This window comes from Ischnura elegans, chromosome 8 (genome assembly GCF_921293095.1).
Source record: "Ischnura elegans chromosome 8, ioIscEleg1.1, whole genome shotgun sequence".
Classification (NCBI taxonomy): domain Eukaryota; kingdom Metazoa; phylum Arthropoda; class Insecta; order Odonata; family Coenagrionidae; genus Ischnura; species Ischnura elegans.
This window is the reverse complement of record NC_060253.1, coordinates 49,261,430-49,278,586: the sequence shown is the minus strand read 5'-3', so window position 1 is coordinate 49,278,586 and position 17,157 is coordinate 49,261,430. Positions and strand designations below refer to the sequence as shown.

Below are 17,157 nucleotides of genomic sequence, written 5' to 3'. Positions count from 1 at the left end.
ATCTTTATCTGTATAATTTTTAATCTAATTAGATTTATTTTATTCAATGGAATACCTTTTGATTCCCATGCAATTTTCTCAAAATAAACAAAGACGCATTGTCTCATATACCACATTATGAGTAGGTATCAAAGAAAAATATAAATTCAATGTAATCGAGGGCCAATTGGAACTGGAATAATACATTATTTTTGAAAATGGATAATTCATTCATGGTGTATTACATAAATATTATGTTCCTTGGAAGTATTTAAGACAGCATTAACTGAAGAGTCACTTTCATTTCTGGTACTTCAATCCTAAACTTGTTTAACTGCAGCCTTCGATTTATCTCTTAGCCAAACTATTCCATTCACTCTCCTGATATTCTTTCTCTTTGTGCCAGTCCTTATCTGTTCCAAGTATTTATCCCTGGTTCTTCCACAGGAGACTTTTCCATCTCTTATATTCATCATCAAATTGTTATATTTCATGAAATGACCTATCCATCGAGCCCTTCTCTGGAATATTGTTCTCCTAATACTTCAGTACACCTTGTTTCTTACCCTACCCATCCATTTTATCTTCAGCACCTGACAGCCAGCCTGTTATCTCTTTTCTCCCACATTGCTTCCTCCACCTGTATGCATCAATACATTTAAGAGTGCTGGTGGTTGATTTCATCCTTTTTGGGCCCCTTTGTTTATTTCTTTCTTCCTGCATCTGTATTGGGGCCACCTTGACACAGTAGACAATTCCCGTTATTGACGTCCAAGCCATTTTTTTCTGTTGTGCTGAACATTTTATTCCATTCTACATTAGAAAATGTCATCTCCAAGACCACTACTTGCAGAAGTTTCTTAATGTGAACCATTTTCTTTACCAGTAATTTTAGGAATTGCATTTATTCCCATTTTTCCATAATCCAAATTAGTTTCCCAAGAAGTATGCTTTGTGTTTCCTGTTATCCATATCATACAAAGCATGTCTAACCTCATTCCTGATGATTATGCCTCATTAGTATCAATACATTGTCCGGAATAAGTAATTATACTCAGTGTGTCAGCCAAAAAAAAAACCTCGGGTATAATCCACCACGTAGGCCTTAGATCAGTGGTTCCCAACCGGTGTGCCGCGGCACTAAGGGGTGCCGTGAGATCTTTTGAGGGTGCCGCCAAAATTTCGGGGAATCGTAATACTATTTTTTTATTAAGGCAGAATCAGTGTAAACAGTATTCTCATATCATCTAGGACTAGGTATAAGGTGTTGTTGGATGCAAACTCTCGAAATGAAACAATTAAATAAATAATAATAAAAAATCTTCGGAGATTTTAAATATCTATTTCCTTATAAGGGTGCCGGGAACTTTTGAAAGGCTTTCCAAGGGTGCCTAAAACAAGAAAAGGTTGGGAACCACTGCCTTAGATCATGCATCACTTAATGAGTAAAGAATCTTGTATTGAAAGTAAGAAAATAAAACTAGTATGGAGAGGTTTCACAAAGTAAAGCCTGAAGTTATTAGTTATATCTTGTATTGACGTAGAAATAAGCATCAACTATTCCCTACACTAATTTCATGAAAACTGGCCCAGGTTTCCGCATTTGTCCCATTTCACAGGCAAAATGGCACTGAGCTAGCAAAACCCTGGTTAGTTACCCAATGAATATTGGGTATTATTAGTGTTTAAATTTACCCGAATGCTAACTATTCCATTCAGTTACACTAGAATTTTCCTACACATACAAGAATTTCTCAATGTCGTCCTCAAGGCTTCATCAAAAAACCGGTTCCTCTGAGTTCCTCCTATATTCTTAATGTGGTGTAATATCTGCTTCACTGACATAGAACTACTAGAAGAACACCAATTTTCTATAACCTCACAAAAAGACTTAATGATTTAAAATGAAGGAATCACTGCTGCAGAGTCAAAATTGTTTAGGAGATGAAATGTGGTGTACAAATTGATATTTTATTTTTCTCACTCATGAAAATTATAGATGAGAATATTTGACAATGAACATAACACCAAATATCAAGGTCACAGTCCTCCATTGTTTCTGCTCAATGTTTTAAACAATATTTTATTAACTGTACACTGGATACTTCATTTCCTCTTCATACTTTGCTGCAATTTTCAGGGGTGATTCGTGTCATTTATAAAGAAAATCACTGAGGCAGCATAAAAAAATACATTGAGAACCTCAAAGCTTAATAAATAATGATATCAAGGATATTTTCTCAGGAAGTTTTGCCGTCACATCAAATATTGCAATTCGACTTACAATTAGTACAGCCTACAAAATCAAAATACTTAAAGTTACCTTCTGGAGCAAATAATAATTTACTTTATGGCATATAGCCATATTTTACAGCTACTTGAAAAATATTTCATGCGAAGTATGCAAGGGACTAAAACTTACTTGTAAGAATGTCAACGGAAAAAAATGTCATTGAAATGACTGACCTTAACATGGCATTAATTTATAATGTTACAAAATAATCTTAATAGACTCAGAGTGAAACCTTCGCAATGAAATAAAAATAATAAAATAAAAATCACTGTTGAAATTGCAAAACAGAGAAATTTGTGAAATTCTATTGATGCCTTTGAAGGGCAAAGTAACACATAACAACAGCAGTAAGGTTCTCGGAAGGCTAGTACAACAGGCACGTTAAAGTATTATACGTACATCAAGGAATACGAACATCAGAGCATTAATTATGAATTTTAAATGAGCATTTATCATTCATGAGACAGTTTAGTCCAATTACGATTTGAAAAAAATACCAGGATAATAAAACTTGTTCTGTGTTAAGTGCTGAAAATCAAGAGGAAAACAAAGAATTACTGAAAAAAATAGCTATTCATTTATCGGGGTCCAAATTTCTACAAAGATAAGGAACTGCTACATGAATAAATCAAATGAACTTACAATTGATACGTAATAAAATATGGGTTGGGAATTTTTTTGGCTCATCATCATCTCCAAATATTAGAGGTAAACAAAAATTGCACATGATACCGAGACAGGCAAAAGAAGCGATGCTTTGCGCTAGAGAGTATGTAGGTACTCAAAATTTGATCAATTCATACTCAGAGAAAATGCCAGAAAAAAATTTCAATTCGTCCCAAATGCAGCCACTCACTTTTATACAGATATCTCTTCAAAAAAATTTCTCCATAAATGGATCTCAAGATTGATATTCACACAAGAGCTCAGATTGATAATCATACAAGTTTGAATGGCATGACGATCACTGTTCAGATAAATCTGCCGCATGGGAAATGAAATGCTTCAGTATAAGCTTTGGCACATGACAATCACACTTGCAAGAACAAACATCATAAAGTCACACGTTTAGGCATTCATGACAGAAAAAAGCCACATTTTAAATTATACCCCACTGAAATCTTAATATTTAAAAATTAATGTACAGAAAATTATATTATAATAAACCTACCACAGGATTCAATATTTCCTAAAATCCTGACAAGTAGGTTTAATCACAGACATTAAATCCACTTTGTGGAAGAGTAGATGGATCATGTTTGGAGAGCCATAAGGAAAAAAATAAGTACATTTTTTTACAGCTCAAACTGCCACAGCAATCCAAGCAAACAGTAATACCTAACTCAATGAGTTTTAGCATTGCTGAACACAGTGTTTCATCAGCAACACAAGCTGATATCTGACTGAGGAGCATATTCTAGAGGCACATTGCATTTGATAACCAATTTGACCAATGTTTTTCACACTTGCGTTGTTGCCATCAAATACATGGGTCCTAGTTATGAAGTAGGGTTCAATTCATTGCTATCAACGGGGCTGTTAACTTGAGCGGCACCACCATAATCACTCAATGATTCACCACTGTCCAACGAGTCGCTCTGATAGAGGAGAGATGACGTCTTGCCTGAAGACCTCTCCATCACTGCTGCCTCTATCTCGCTCACCTCGGCAAACAGCCCATCATCGTCAATGTCACTCACATTGCCACAAGAACCCGTCTCCTCGGACTCAACTGCCATTGGAGCCATTCTGGACGGACTCAGTGCTTTTCGACTACTACTGTAAACCCTCCGCACGGACAGCTGAGTCATATCACCACTCCTCAAACCCCCGATCACCACACGGCAATCACCCTTCTGGGACGCCACAGGCGCAGGGTAGGAGCCACCTTTCGCGGAAACAGGAACTTTGTTGACTGATTTGTCGGCAGGCAACGAGCCTCCCATTGCCTTCCCTGAGTAAACTCGAGGGGGATGTCCCCCTCCATCATTGTTTATCACCGAGGAGCACTGCGCCCGACCACCTCCCTCCACTTTGATCATGCCAGGAACCAACATTTGCCTCACAGAGGACCCATTTGAGCTCTGTCCAACCCCACCCCCCACCTGTCCCACGTTCCTCCTCGTCTTCTTCGATGTCGGGAAACTGCTAGTGGCACACGCATCATCCTTCTTGGTGGGACTGAGCTTCATGTCCGACAGGTCGTAGATGAAGTCCTCCCTCTCCACTTTGACGCGGTTGCGCACAGGGCGGCCCCCTTGGCGTTGTTGCTGCTGCGAAGAGGACATCTCGAGGGCAGATGGCTTTCCTCGCGTGCTGGGGCCTCGACGTCCCGGCAACTCCTGCTTGCCCTCCTTCCTCAAGGAGTCCTCCGCCTTCCCCTCACCATCCTCTTCGTCCACCGCGAGGCTGTTGGGGTCGGCCACGCCCCCCACTATCAGCTCCAGGAACACCCTCTTCACCTCCCCCGATGACATGGCACTCCCCTGCGTCTCCTTACCCTCAGCAGCACTCTCCTCTTCCCCACCGGAGCTGCCCTCTTCCTCGCTTTGAAAGTTGCTCTCACCGCCCACAGACGGGACCTTTTCCCCCTCCTCGTCATCCTCCTCCTCTCCCCTCTCCCAATCCTCTCTCCTCCCTTCAAAACTACTCTTGACAGACGTATTCGCACTGCTCCCCCCGTCGGGATCTGAGGAAGGGTTTTCCTCACCACCCCCAGGGACTGCAGATTCCTTGGCGCCACCGGCCTCCGCATCTTTTGAGTCCAAGACAACAACGTCCTCGTCTGCCTCGTCTTCCTCCTTGCACAAGTGCAGGGGTGGGTACGGAGGGGGCGTGGGCCCTGACGAGCAAACCGACACTCGATCTCCCTTTACGTAGTCCTTCCTTATTTGGATGCCGATTCGCTGCTGTCGCCCGGGGTGAGTGGGAATGGTGAGTGGGGAGCAGCTGTCACGGTGCGTGCCAAAGGATGATGCTGCTGAGCTTGGTCTCTCTATCTCCTCAGACTCCTCTTCCTTGAACTTCTCGAACGGTACTTCAGGGAGGGCTTTGTAATGGGAAGCAGGGGCACGGGAGTCGATTCCCCTGGCCAAGCTGGGCTTAACATTCTGAGTCTTGTAGGAGGAGGAGCCTTGCACTTCCACCTCTTCCTCCTCACTCGAGTTCTCTTCCTTCTTTACAGCAGTGCCTCTCTGGAAGGTCACAACACCTGCTTGATTTTTGCTCAATTTAATCGACTCGATTTTGGGCTTTCCTTGAACCTGCTCCTTTCCCGAAGCAGCCTCCTTGGACTTGAGCAAACCTGGAAATATTAATAACGAGTCAATTAATGTATAAATTCTTCAATTAGGTAATACAGCATTCCCCCAATTTACAAGGCTTATTTTTTTTTAAATCTTTTGTTCAAAGCAAACCTTGAAGCTTCAGATGTTCAACATTATAGGTGCTCAAAGTGTAAAACAATATTTTTACTACCAGAACAACAAATACCTAGTCAACCAAATGAGTTAATTGATATTTTGCAATGCATTATGTTCCATAAAAATAATTTGCAACGATTTCTCAGGATTTTTTCTCAAGTTAAGCTTTCGCAATGAATTTATATTTCCTTTCCTTGGTACATTTTTTCGCTTCACATACAAACTTCCTTTCCACTGCCGATGAATGTGGCTTGTTTTCGTTCCCTGAGTAACGACTTCTCATACTGGCTCCCCTGTCATAACCATTGTTAGCTTACTTAAAGAACATTGTTGAAGCTAGGAAGTAGGTTAGAGAAAATACGACTAAATTTAAGTGAACAACAGGAGAAGATAATTGGCAACACACAGGATGAAAAAAAACAGCAATAGTTTTCAAAAAGCAAATTCTTCAAATACAAGGTGTGATCAAAAAAAGACCGGACTGATTATATTCTACGCAAACCATTCAATGGATCGAAACAAAAACAAAGTGCAACATCTTGCGACACATCTCACGACTAAAGTGAGAGGTGTTGCATTTGTTTACATCAAGTAATTACTTAGCAGCAGCGATACGCGTCTTAACCTGTTTGTCGCCACCTGCAACAGCAGCAATGAAGAAACAGCTTGAGTGCATGAAATTTCGTTTCAAACTTGGCAAAAGAGCAACAGAGACATTTTGAATGATTCATTAAGGCTTTGTTAATGAAGCTATGAGTCGAAGAAAGTGTTTCAAGAGGTAAAGTCATTTTCAATTGGGCAGAACCTCAACAGATGAAGATTCGCGGCCTTCCACATTAACAGACCCCAATCATATCAAATTGGTGAATGGTTTGGAGCAGGAAAATCGCTATTTAAGTGTTAGGGAGGTAGCCGAAGAAGTTAACATTAGTTTTGGATGCTGTCAGACAATTTTAATAGGCATTTTGGGCATGATACGCATCGCATCAAAATTCGTCCCTCATGATGGCGTTTTCACCACGGTAATGCACTGACTCACACACTGATTATGATGGAGTTTTTGCCAAAACTAGAACTTCCGCAACCACGCTACTCTCCATAGGTGGCTCCAATAACACTTTTTTTTGTTTTCATAGTAAAAATCAACCTTGAAAGGGCACCGATTCAACTCTGTTGCGGACGTTAAAACTAATTGTACGGCGGACCTGAGAAGGATCCCTAAAGCCGCTTATAAGGCAGGGTTCGTGAGCTGAAAGAAACGTTGACAGTGGTGTGTCGTGAGGCAAGGCATGTACTTTGAGGATGACGTAGGAAATTCGGCCCTTTCCTTATGCGTTTCTCTTGAAAAAAATGACATATCGTATTAGAGGAGACAGAAGATTTGGATGGAAGGAGTACTGAGCGGGGAGGGGATGTATAAGTCCGCGTTGGAGGGCAGCATTTTTGGTAAGCTAGGATGGGAAAGGAAGATAATGGAATTTATAGATCCATAGTAAATTGAAAGGGAGTAGGCCTTACAGTGAATTGAAGAAGGCAGTGCTAGAAGGAAAGGCTCCCAGATCGCTTCTTTAGTACTCCATGGAAACCTACCTTAATCGGTAGAATACTATGATAACAATTAAATGTGCATATTAAATACATTTAATAATACATATACAGTGGAACTTGGTTAGTACGTTTCTGAAGGGACCACGAAAAATGAACGTACTAACCAGGAAAACGTACTAACGAGGAAAGTAAATAATAGCAGTCCGGGTTATTGCAATCTGTGGAAAAGTCGTCATAATTACAATTACTATCGGTAGTTCTCATAGGATCGCCTACCTGAACTCTTTTCACATTTAAAATCAAGAAAATGAGCGCTACCATGAAAAACAAACCCTTTTCTGAATAAAAATCGCAATTTTTCATGGACATCCCGGAGACGATTTCATGATTACGGCGTCTATCTCCCGTGATTTATATATATTTACAGAACGAGGACGAGTGAAGCTCAGACAAGCGAAGACAAGTCATTTTTCTTTCTCACAGCGTACTCGGAGAATATAACAACAACCCGGAGTAGGTCAACTGGTTTTTTAAACATCATAAAAATTGGGCAAAATTATATTGACTTTCAAATTACGGCAACAGCCGCAGACATTCGCTTCTGGAATGATACCATTTCGATTGTAAAATCGATCGATATATCGACTGATGACACGCAAGATTATTAGATTACGACGTAATTACAAGAAAATTTTATATTTAACAGTTGAAATTTACATTCAAAATTTGTCTAATGTCGTCTGCTTTCGTTCCGAGATCAAGTATTTTTAAGCTAAGCTTCGCGTGGAGATCCAGAGGATCGTCTGCTCCTGCAACAGTAGTCAAGTAAATACGCACGACGTCGAGTTTATGGAGCAGTACTGCTTTAGATAATGTGGGAATTGTCTAATACCGTTAAGACTCATTTCTTCATCATGATAACTCGTGCAATAGCAACAATTTCCCACTCGAACTTCGTGCGCAGCAGTGGGCACTCCCAAGCGCTCCAAAGGCAACAAAAGGTGAGGAGCTCGGGGTGGGGAAAATTGGGGCTTCTTATTGGCTGTAGTTTTTCATAGTCAGACATTCCCGAAAAATGGCCGCATTTTATTATTCAGCACGTCACAAGAATTCAGAAATGCATTTGGATAAATTACGGTAGAAGAAAGAGATGTGGAATGAATGGAAGAATGTTAATGGCTAATAATAATAAATTAAATCATGAATTCAGACGTTTGTGACCCTTAAGAAGACACTAGAGAACGAATTGCGGGTTGCGTCACGGCAAGCAATTAAGCGTACTAACCAGGAAAGCGCAATTTTTTCAAACGTACTAACCAAATTCTTTTACCTGTATTTTGTTTGGATGGTACCGGGACCGAGGGAAATCGCCGTACTAAGGAGGAAAACGTACTAAGGAGGAACGTACTAACCAAGTTCCACTGTATATGAAACAAGTAAAGAAGGATGAGAAAGAGAAGAAATACGTAGGTGTGAAAAGATTAGCTGATAGGAGAACTGAGTGGAGAGCTGCGTCAAACCAATCCTAGGATTGTTGACCAGTGGTGATGATGAAGTTCAATTACCGTATAAGCTTGTGTAAGAGGCGCACACGTGTAAGAGGCGCACCCCTATTTTGAGGATCGAAGCTATGAAGAAAAAAAATTTTGCGACATTTTTTTTATCCTATCGTGCGGTGTTGCAGACGTATGCCTGGAATTTCGACAGTTATCGAAATGTCCTCTTTCAGTACTATTTGAAAGAGGAAATTTTAATAACTGCGGCGGCATAAGAGGGAGTAGAAAGAGTTCCGATCCTCTCTTTGCCTACGCCATCGCTCTACGTTGCTTGTCCTACTCACGAACAATTTTATTTAAAAGCTCTCGCAGGAGTATTGCAATAGAATCGCAGCCGTGAAAAATTTTAAGGCAAAACACGACAGGCAAATGGCATGAGCTTTCCCAAGAGATTGAACAACAATCGGGGCAATATCAGCGCCGTAGGATAATAACCACGTCGTAGATTTAAGGCCCCTTGCACACCCACCGATTTTGGACGGCCGGTAAAATATCGGCCGTCCACATTCCAATAGTGAACAATGGGAGAGCATTGGAGCTTGCACACGTACCGACCACACGCCGGCACCGGCAAAATGCCGGTTAGCTGCCGGCTATTGTCACTGTGGATCGCCGACGCCGGCTCAAAAACTTATCAACGTATCGTTTGACCGGTAAAAATCCGGCGTGTGTGCAAGTATCGCTTCGCCGGTAAAATATCGGCCAATATTTTACCGGCCGTCCAAAATCGGTGTGTGTGCAAGGGGCCTAACGGAACTACACTCGGCTCTCCATCAGCTAATGCCTCTGCCGTTTTTTTCCTTTCCGAGACTCCACAGGAAAATATCAAGTCACAGGGGAACAATGGAAACGTGTTTCATCCCTACCCCATTCCACCAACTGACCTTTTTCGGTCTACCAGGTTCAATTCCCCGAGTTTCTGGAGGTCAAATGCTACGTGAGTCACCTTCTGAGCTCGAAGATATCTCGATATATCTTTCTGCAATTGTATGACACGCACGAAGTTCTAAAAAGAATTAGACCTAACGCGGCGTATATCTTACAGCATTTAAGTTTTTTGAGCTCTAATTGATTGACACAAAGATTTATAGTTAAAATAAGGCTACTAATATTCAACATAGTCCAAACAGCACTATTTCGGAAGAAACAAGCGTAGCATAAGCGCATTCAAACAAGACGAGACGGACTGGAAACTCAGGCAACGCAAACTGCGTATATCACATTGCTGCGCTTTCGCCCCTTCGCTTTAAAGGCAACGACGTCACATGCAAGATCGGACGTGTTCTTCCCTTGCTCCTTCGCTCGTAGCTTTAAATACGGAGGGGAGGGAGCCCTCTTCCCCTCAATCTCTCCTTCAGCGCTCTTCACTGATAAGCATTTCCGATTTATTCAATCCACCATTAAGTCCAACGATGAGCGCACTCGTTCGAATTTTTTCAACCGCAGGTTTTGACACCAATATTACTATATGCAGTATAAATGCCGCGGGATGCCCACTCGTGGCAATAAATTTAGCGCGCGCTCCGGAGCGAATCACCCCTCGCGATCTTTTCAATGTTTACTTCTGGGGTACCGACGTGACGGCGCGATGCTTGCAAGAAATTCAAACAGGAGCATTTTAAAAATACGTCACTAAGGGAGAAACTCTCCTGCCTGCCGCTTGATTTTGACCCAGGGTTTCAGATGACTGACTCACGCTGAAAATCAAGACCACTCAGTTCCCCTTGGACTTGCGACCGGGGAAGGGGAGGGGGGGGGGAGATTAGAAGTTTGTGTAAGAGGCGCACCCCCATTTTCGGCTGCAATATCTGGGAAAAAAGGTGCGCCTCTTACACGCGCTTATACGGTAACTGTATCCGTCGAAATAAACAAGTTATAAAATCAGTCTGGTGTTTTTTTGATTACGCCTTGTATAATTATGTTAAATATCCATAAGAGTACCAAGAGCCTTTCTGCTAGTATGGAATTCCAAAGGTAAGGTCGTACATAATCCATTAACTTGTGGATCTCAATGGACTTAACCCCAAATTGTGGTACTGTCCAACATATTATGTAAGCATAAAATTTTATATTTTCCACTGCTGATTTCATTTAACTTGCCAGTTGACACCAGAAAGCAGCAAAGCTGAATTTAGTAGCAATTAAAATCAGCAATAACCATAACTTGCAAGATTTTTTTAAGAATCCTTTAAATACTTTAATAATGTGCCATTAAACATGATTAACTCCGAACAAAAAATGAACTATGCTACGGAAGGGAGTGCAGAATGTACTAAAGTGTGACTTACAGTAAAAATAATTTCACTGCACAGAATATAATTTCTTTCCAATCTGGCAGAACAAATTCCATTATTAGGTTCCAACAACACAGTGCAGACCCACACCAACCAAAACAGACATAATGTGTGACACAGTCTCGTGGTGAAACATATTTCATTTTTTGTTCGTAGTTAATCATGTTTAATGGCACAGTATTAAATTATTTAAAGGATTCTTAAAAAAATCTTGCAAGTTATGGTTATTGGTGATTTTAATTGCTACTAAATTCAGCTTTACTGCTTTTCTGGTGTCAACTGGCAAGTGGTGACCATGTAAAATATGGTACATTGATAGTTTTGAGAAATCCCACAGATTAGCCGAGTACATTACCTTTATCATTCTTTGCAGTCTCTGCAGTTCCAGGCACCACACCTTTACCCATCTTCTGCTGCTGTTGCTTGTTACGCGCTCGACTAGCCTTCTGGGCGGCTAGCAATATCCTCTTGTGGCACGAATGCGCATGGGATGCCAGGGCAGCCCGCCTCTCAAACCGACGATTGCAACCAGGGCACGACTGACCCATTCCCGGTCGCTCGGGAAATGATTCCAGCCGCCAGTTATTGTCCTCCTGCTGAGAACGGAAACGCTTTAAATCGAGAACTTGGGAACTAGAAAAACATGCATAAGTGACGCAAAAAATTTGAAGGACAAACTACAATCGATGCATGAGCTGCAACAAAAACGTTTGGTCAGTCCTAGTAAAACCTTTAAGTCATTGCAGAGTCGAGAATTTTGGGACTGGAAGGAACTTCTTTGAAAACTGGTGTTAATGGAACAGGGACGCCGACTTGCAAAAAATATTGGGGGGGCCCAAACCGGGGATCTTGCTTTGGGAAATTTTATAAGTAGTGAGTTTTAAGTTTTTTAAGCCTTTTATAAGAGTCATATGAACAACATTAGAACCCTGATAACTCGAATCTCAATATCTGGACACTCCAGGGAAAATCAGCAAGCCTGACACATTTTTTCCTCACACACATAACCAATTTTTGAGGGGGCTCGGGCCCCCTCCGGCCCCATGGAGTCAGCGCCACTGTACTGGAAGAACTTCGGATGGCTCAAAGAACTCTGCTAATTCTCACTCAGAATGTGAGGCAAAAGGAACAAAATCAGAATCCAACGGCAGTTATGACATTACGCACCCATTTCCCAAAATGGCATGTGGATAGCTAGCTGCATTTGAAACTTTGCAATATTTATGATTAACCTAAGTTCAACAAAAAAAGGTTGCTCATTTTAAAGAAAAAGTTTATAGGAACACTACTGGTTATCTATCAGATGGGAGGGTTAAACCTTGAAAGTTCCCTATTGTGATTACAATTTTCATGGCCAACTTTGAAATTTGTCATATGCATTCAATGAGCTTCTGTGACCCCACCTTTCACTGCAGGGGGGTTTGGGGGAGTAAGGATGCATCAGCTAAGTAATTGCTACAGTTTCAATGTCGAGTACAATTGTTCAATATGACTCGGAATTCCATTTCTAAGTTAGCTGCTCTACAAGCCATGAGCTGACATTCCCCTCCATTCTTCTCCCTACCACTCATTCTACCTCCCATACTCTACACATTTAGGAGAGGTAAGCTTTCCCTAATACAATAAATAGGATGTAATACCATTTATTAGGGATGGACGGATCCAGGATTTTTTTTAAGAAGTAGGTAACGGATCAAAAAACAGAAACAATATGGGTCTCTTAATTTTTCAAACTCTATAGCAATTGATAATAGAATCAAATTGACTAACAATGAAAATAGAGTGAAAAAGTTCATTTTTTTTTCAATAAGCCTTTCTCTAGATGAAGGTGGTCATCTTTTTCACTGAGACACTTTTAGAACACTCAAACCATTATCAGGCTATACTAGTAACCACAATCTATTTATCCGCCATAACAATCAATGTACGATCAAAACAAAACAGTTTCCTTTAAAATGGAGTGGCACCACTAATGCTTGTGGATGACTTTTAATGTCTTCCATTATTATATGCCATTCCAAGGCAATACCCATGAACGTAGGCAAATTTAAGGGGGGGAGTGCTCCCAGACGCTTAAAAAATAGACTTTCAAGAATTATAAGATAGAAAAAAGATTTTTAATACAGTTATAATTACGTTCATTTTATTTTGTGTATTACAGAACCTCAATAATTTTAATTAATATTAATAACTTTCATATCAAAATATAGAGAATATTTTCTACAGTAATTTTTGTATTTTGTTTTTAATCTCAAATGTGAGAAGACCTGTCACACCCTTGTGACCCACGCCAGAAAAAATCTTGGATCTGCCCCTGCCCATGAAGAATAAAATTCAATCACCATAATGTCATTTGCTGTAATAAATTTGCCTAATTTATACAGCTAAAAGAAAACAAAGCAAAAAATAAACACTAAACATTATGCTACTCTACTCTCAAAGCAAAATTATCAAAAAGCTATGGTGGAAAGTTCATAACTGAGCTGGAGAGAGTATTATGGTGGTAAACAAATTCTTTCATTTATACAAGTTTTGGTAATTCGATGAATTAAAATACATAAGCCTACTCTTAAACACCTACGAACATCACTAAGTTGAATTTCAGTACTAGCAATGGGACCTCATACGAATAAACTACAGGATATGAAGCTGATTTCCCAACAAAGGCGATCGTGCTGCCAGTCCAATTGTTGGGAAACTTTTTTAATCCATGATACTTCATGCAAAACCCTACACTGCACTAACAAAATGGTATCATTTTCTATAATTTATGAAGCATGTACATCAGCCCCAGTTCACAAGCTTCAATCAGACAAGAAAATTCATAAATATTAAGAATGCTATTCAGCCAACTACAAAATTCAAATTTTAGCAACGGAAAAAAAGAACTTTACTATGATGTAGCAAATATTCACAGCAAGTGATCTATGAATGTGCAGACAAGATTACCAAGCACATAATACATACCAAGGAGGACTTACAGGGCTGTACACACATCTATGAGTTGCATGAATAAAATGAAATGACAAGTGAAATATACATGCATTCAAAAAATCCAGGGTTTGGATCCCTTTCAATCATCCACAGTTCATCAATAATTCCAAAATGCCACACAATGCTTAAAAAGAGTTCAGATTATCCTAGAATATGAAATTCTTTGAAAAAAAAATGAAACCAGTAATGACCTTAACGTATTGAGCCTAATTTATGCAATTGGGCCAAACTACAGCTACCTAAAGCAAAATATAAATTCAGTATATGTGTACATAACTATTATTTATTTCCTAGACGAAAATCAATAACAAATAGGCACGTAGCCAGAGATTATTTCGGGAGAGGAGAGATCTAATACAATTCAACAATCACCTTTAAATAAGTATACCATTTGATAAGAGAGATTTATGCAAATTTGCCGAAATATGCATTCATAAGCCTTTTTTGTCACCATCCCTGGCTAGCAACCTAATTGCAAGTAATTTACACATGAAGGAACAATTAAATATAGGTAGAACCATTATCTATTGGGTTAAAATATTGATAAGTGCAATGAAAGGCTTCACAATATAACACACATATAATGCCTCTAGATGATAAATATGAACTTAAGAGTAAAATACCTAAATAAATACACTTTTATCAAAGAGTCAGACCAACTATTATCACCACAATCTAAAATCTTGGTAGTTTTCAGACAATGATTCAAAGAGGGCATATCACTAAGTTGTTCAAAAAATAGACAAAGACAATTGACTTTTTTAAGTTAGTTTAACAATTTCAGCTTAATTCTCTTTTTGATCACAAAATGAAGCTCATTACTGCAATACTTTAAAGCAATCCAAAAGGCATAATTTTAGGAGGGCCTCACTGTAGGTCTTCATTTCCACAGCCAATCATTATTCCACATTAATCATTTCCCCGGAATATATTTTTTCATTTGTCCAAGGAAAAGGCCACCTGGGGCCAAATGTGAAGATTATATTAGATGCTGTGACAACTATGACATTAATTTGATAGTTTTTGCTGCCAAAAATGTACACTACCCACCATGCATAGCCCAGAGGGCATTTTTTCTTGACTATAGATAATTATTTATTCAATACGTTAAATGATGATATTTTATTTCTACGCATGATTTTTGAGCAAAATCTGCGAAAGAAAAATAAAAATAAAGTGACTATATTCAAGTGCAATAACTCCTTATTTTCAAAATGAAATCTTTGAAAACTGCAGGGAAAAGTACAGAGAAGTACAGAAATTCACATTTTTTTCCACGGTGAAATTCAACTGAAGTGAACAACATGCATACCTTCACAATGTTTTCCAATTTCCGTAGGACTTGAGCATGCTGAGCTGAAATGGCAGGGAACTGCGTTGCTTCCGTAGGGGGTGGGAGAGGAGAGCCCGATCGTCCCGAGGACACGATTTTACTCGAGGTGGTGGACGATGTTGACGACTTCGCTGCAGGGGGGGAGGTGGCCTTCTCGGGTGTTGTTGACTGAGCGACGGGCACGGCAGAGTGCTTGGGCCGATCTTTTGCCACAGGTTGGGGCTTGGCAGGCTCAGAGGTCTGATTTGGCAGTGGGAGTATGATCTTCTTTCGGAATGCCTTCTTCTTGATTAGTGCCCTGAGCTTACGAACCTGATCTGTAGTCTTCCGGTGAACTATAACAGGAGATAATTGATGAAAAGTAAGAAAAGAGTACAGTAATCGACTAAAGAAGATTCATTCTTTCAGGCAAGCTCTCCTATTTCCAGAGCTGTATTTGGGCTATTACAGCGTACCCCATAAAATCCACATTTGTTATAAGCATACTGATAAAATTGATTGTTTGAGGCGTAACTTGGTGAAAGTGATTCATAATTAAATTAAAAAGAAGAACTTTGTGCTTTCACATTAATATTTATTCACTACCATGGTTTCAACCTGATGATGACGTCTAACGTTGAAACCATGGTCGTGAATAAATATTAATGTGAAAGCACAAAGTTCTTCTTTTTAATTTAATAAGCATACTGGTTAAACTAACTTTTGAAAATCTGTAAAAAAAATAGCCCTACTGTAAATTGTCCAATGGATTTCGGAAAGAAAAATCGGAAATGATTATTTACTTGTTCAGAATTATCTCGTGACACGACTTGGAACTAATTGGGCCCATAAGAATTAGAGTTTGAGATTTCAATCACACCCAGATGTATAATACATGTTCAGCTCAGCTGAAAAAACAGAATGTCGACAATGTGACCCACTCAACGAAGTCCACTACGAGTCTATCAGAAACCTCCTTCAGGGATTTTTGGTGAGTACCGCCTAAATTTTTTTCACAACTACAGCACAGCCTTATTCATCAAAAAAAGTTGATGCCAGCCTATTTGTACATGAATAGATGCAATGATAGGCAAATGATCTGAGATGTGCTCATCAATGACTCTGGTGTCAACATCATTGATGTCAATATCAGTAAGAATATTATCAATTTCTGTTTGACTGGCATAGGCAATTCTGGTGGGGATAAGATTAATGACTCTAATGTTGAAAGCAGCATTGGTATCGAGAAAATCAATTTCATCAATTTTCTCTTCAAAAATCAACATAGCAGTAGGCTGTCCCAGCACAGAAAAAAACACCACCAATTTCAGAGCATTTTTTTAATACCTGTATTAGGGATGAGTCGATTCCAAATGTCGATTCTCGATTCCACCGATTCTCGGGCACGGAATCGGAATCGAGAATCGATCGCCTAAAGTCGATTCCGATTCCATCGATTCCAGGAAGATAAATGTTTTGAGCAGAGACTATAAGTTTGGGGCACAAAGGCTGCCACACATCTAAGCGGCCGCGGTGTCAGCCTTGCCCGCGCGGAGGATACGCCCGGCACGCGGGTGCTGCGACTAACATACCTAAGCGGCCTCGGAAACATGAAAATGTCGGCAAGAGCGACAAACCGACGAACCCTGAAATGGCGCGTGATCATGAGCAACTCTAAGAGAAAAAAAAATTGGAAACCTCGGGATCGGGAAGCAATGCATGCGTTTTCCGTTCTTTTGTTAGCCGCTGGTCGCGGCAA

General features: G+C 40.0%; 1 protein-coding gene across 3 annotated transcripts in view; it reads right to left on the bottom strand.

Annotated features, from left to right (window-relative positions):
• Nucleotides 1-1,931: 1,931 nt before the first annotated feature.
• LOC124164345 overlaps nucleotides 1,932-17,157 on the bottom strand; it is a 45,552-nt gene continuing 30,326 nt past the window's right edge. For 2 of the 3 annotated variants that reach the window (XM_046541629.1, XM_046541627.1), the window contains 3 exons: nucleotides 15,399-15,754; nucleotides 11,448-11,688; nucleotides 1,932-5,576 (listed from right to left, as the gene is read on the bottom strand). In XM_046541629.1, coding sequence (XP_046397585.1) covers nucleotides 3,772-5,576; nucleotides 11,448-11,688; nucleotides 15,399-15,754 — 2,402 coding nt within the window. In that variant the 3' untranslated portion in view covers nucleotides 1,932-3,771. The remainder of the gene's footprint in view (nucleotides 5,577-11,447; nucleotides 11,689-15,398; nucleotides 15,755-17,157) is intronic. The other variant, XM_046541628.1, reaches the window with a different exon arrangement.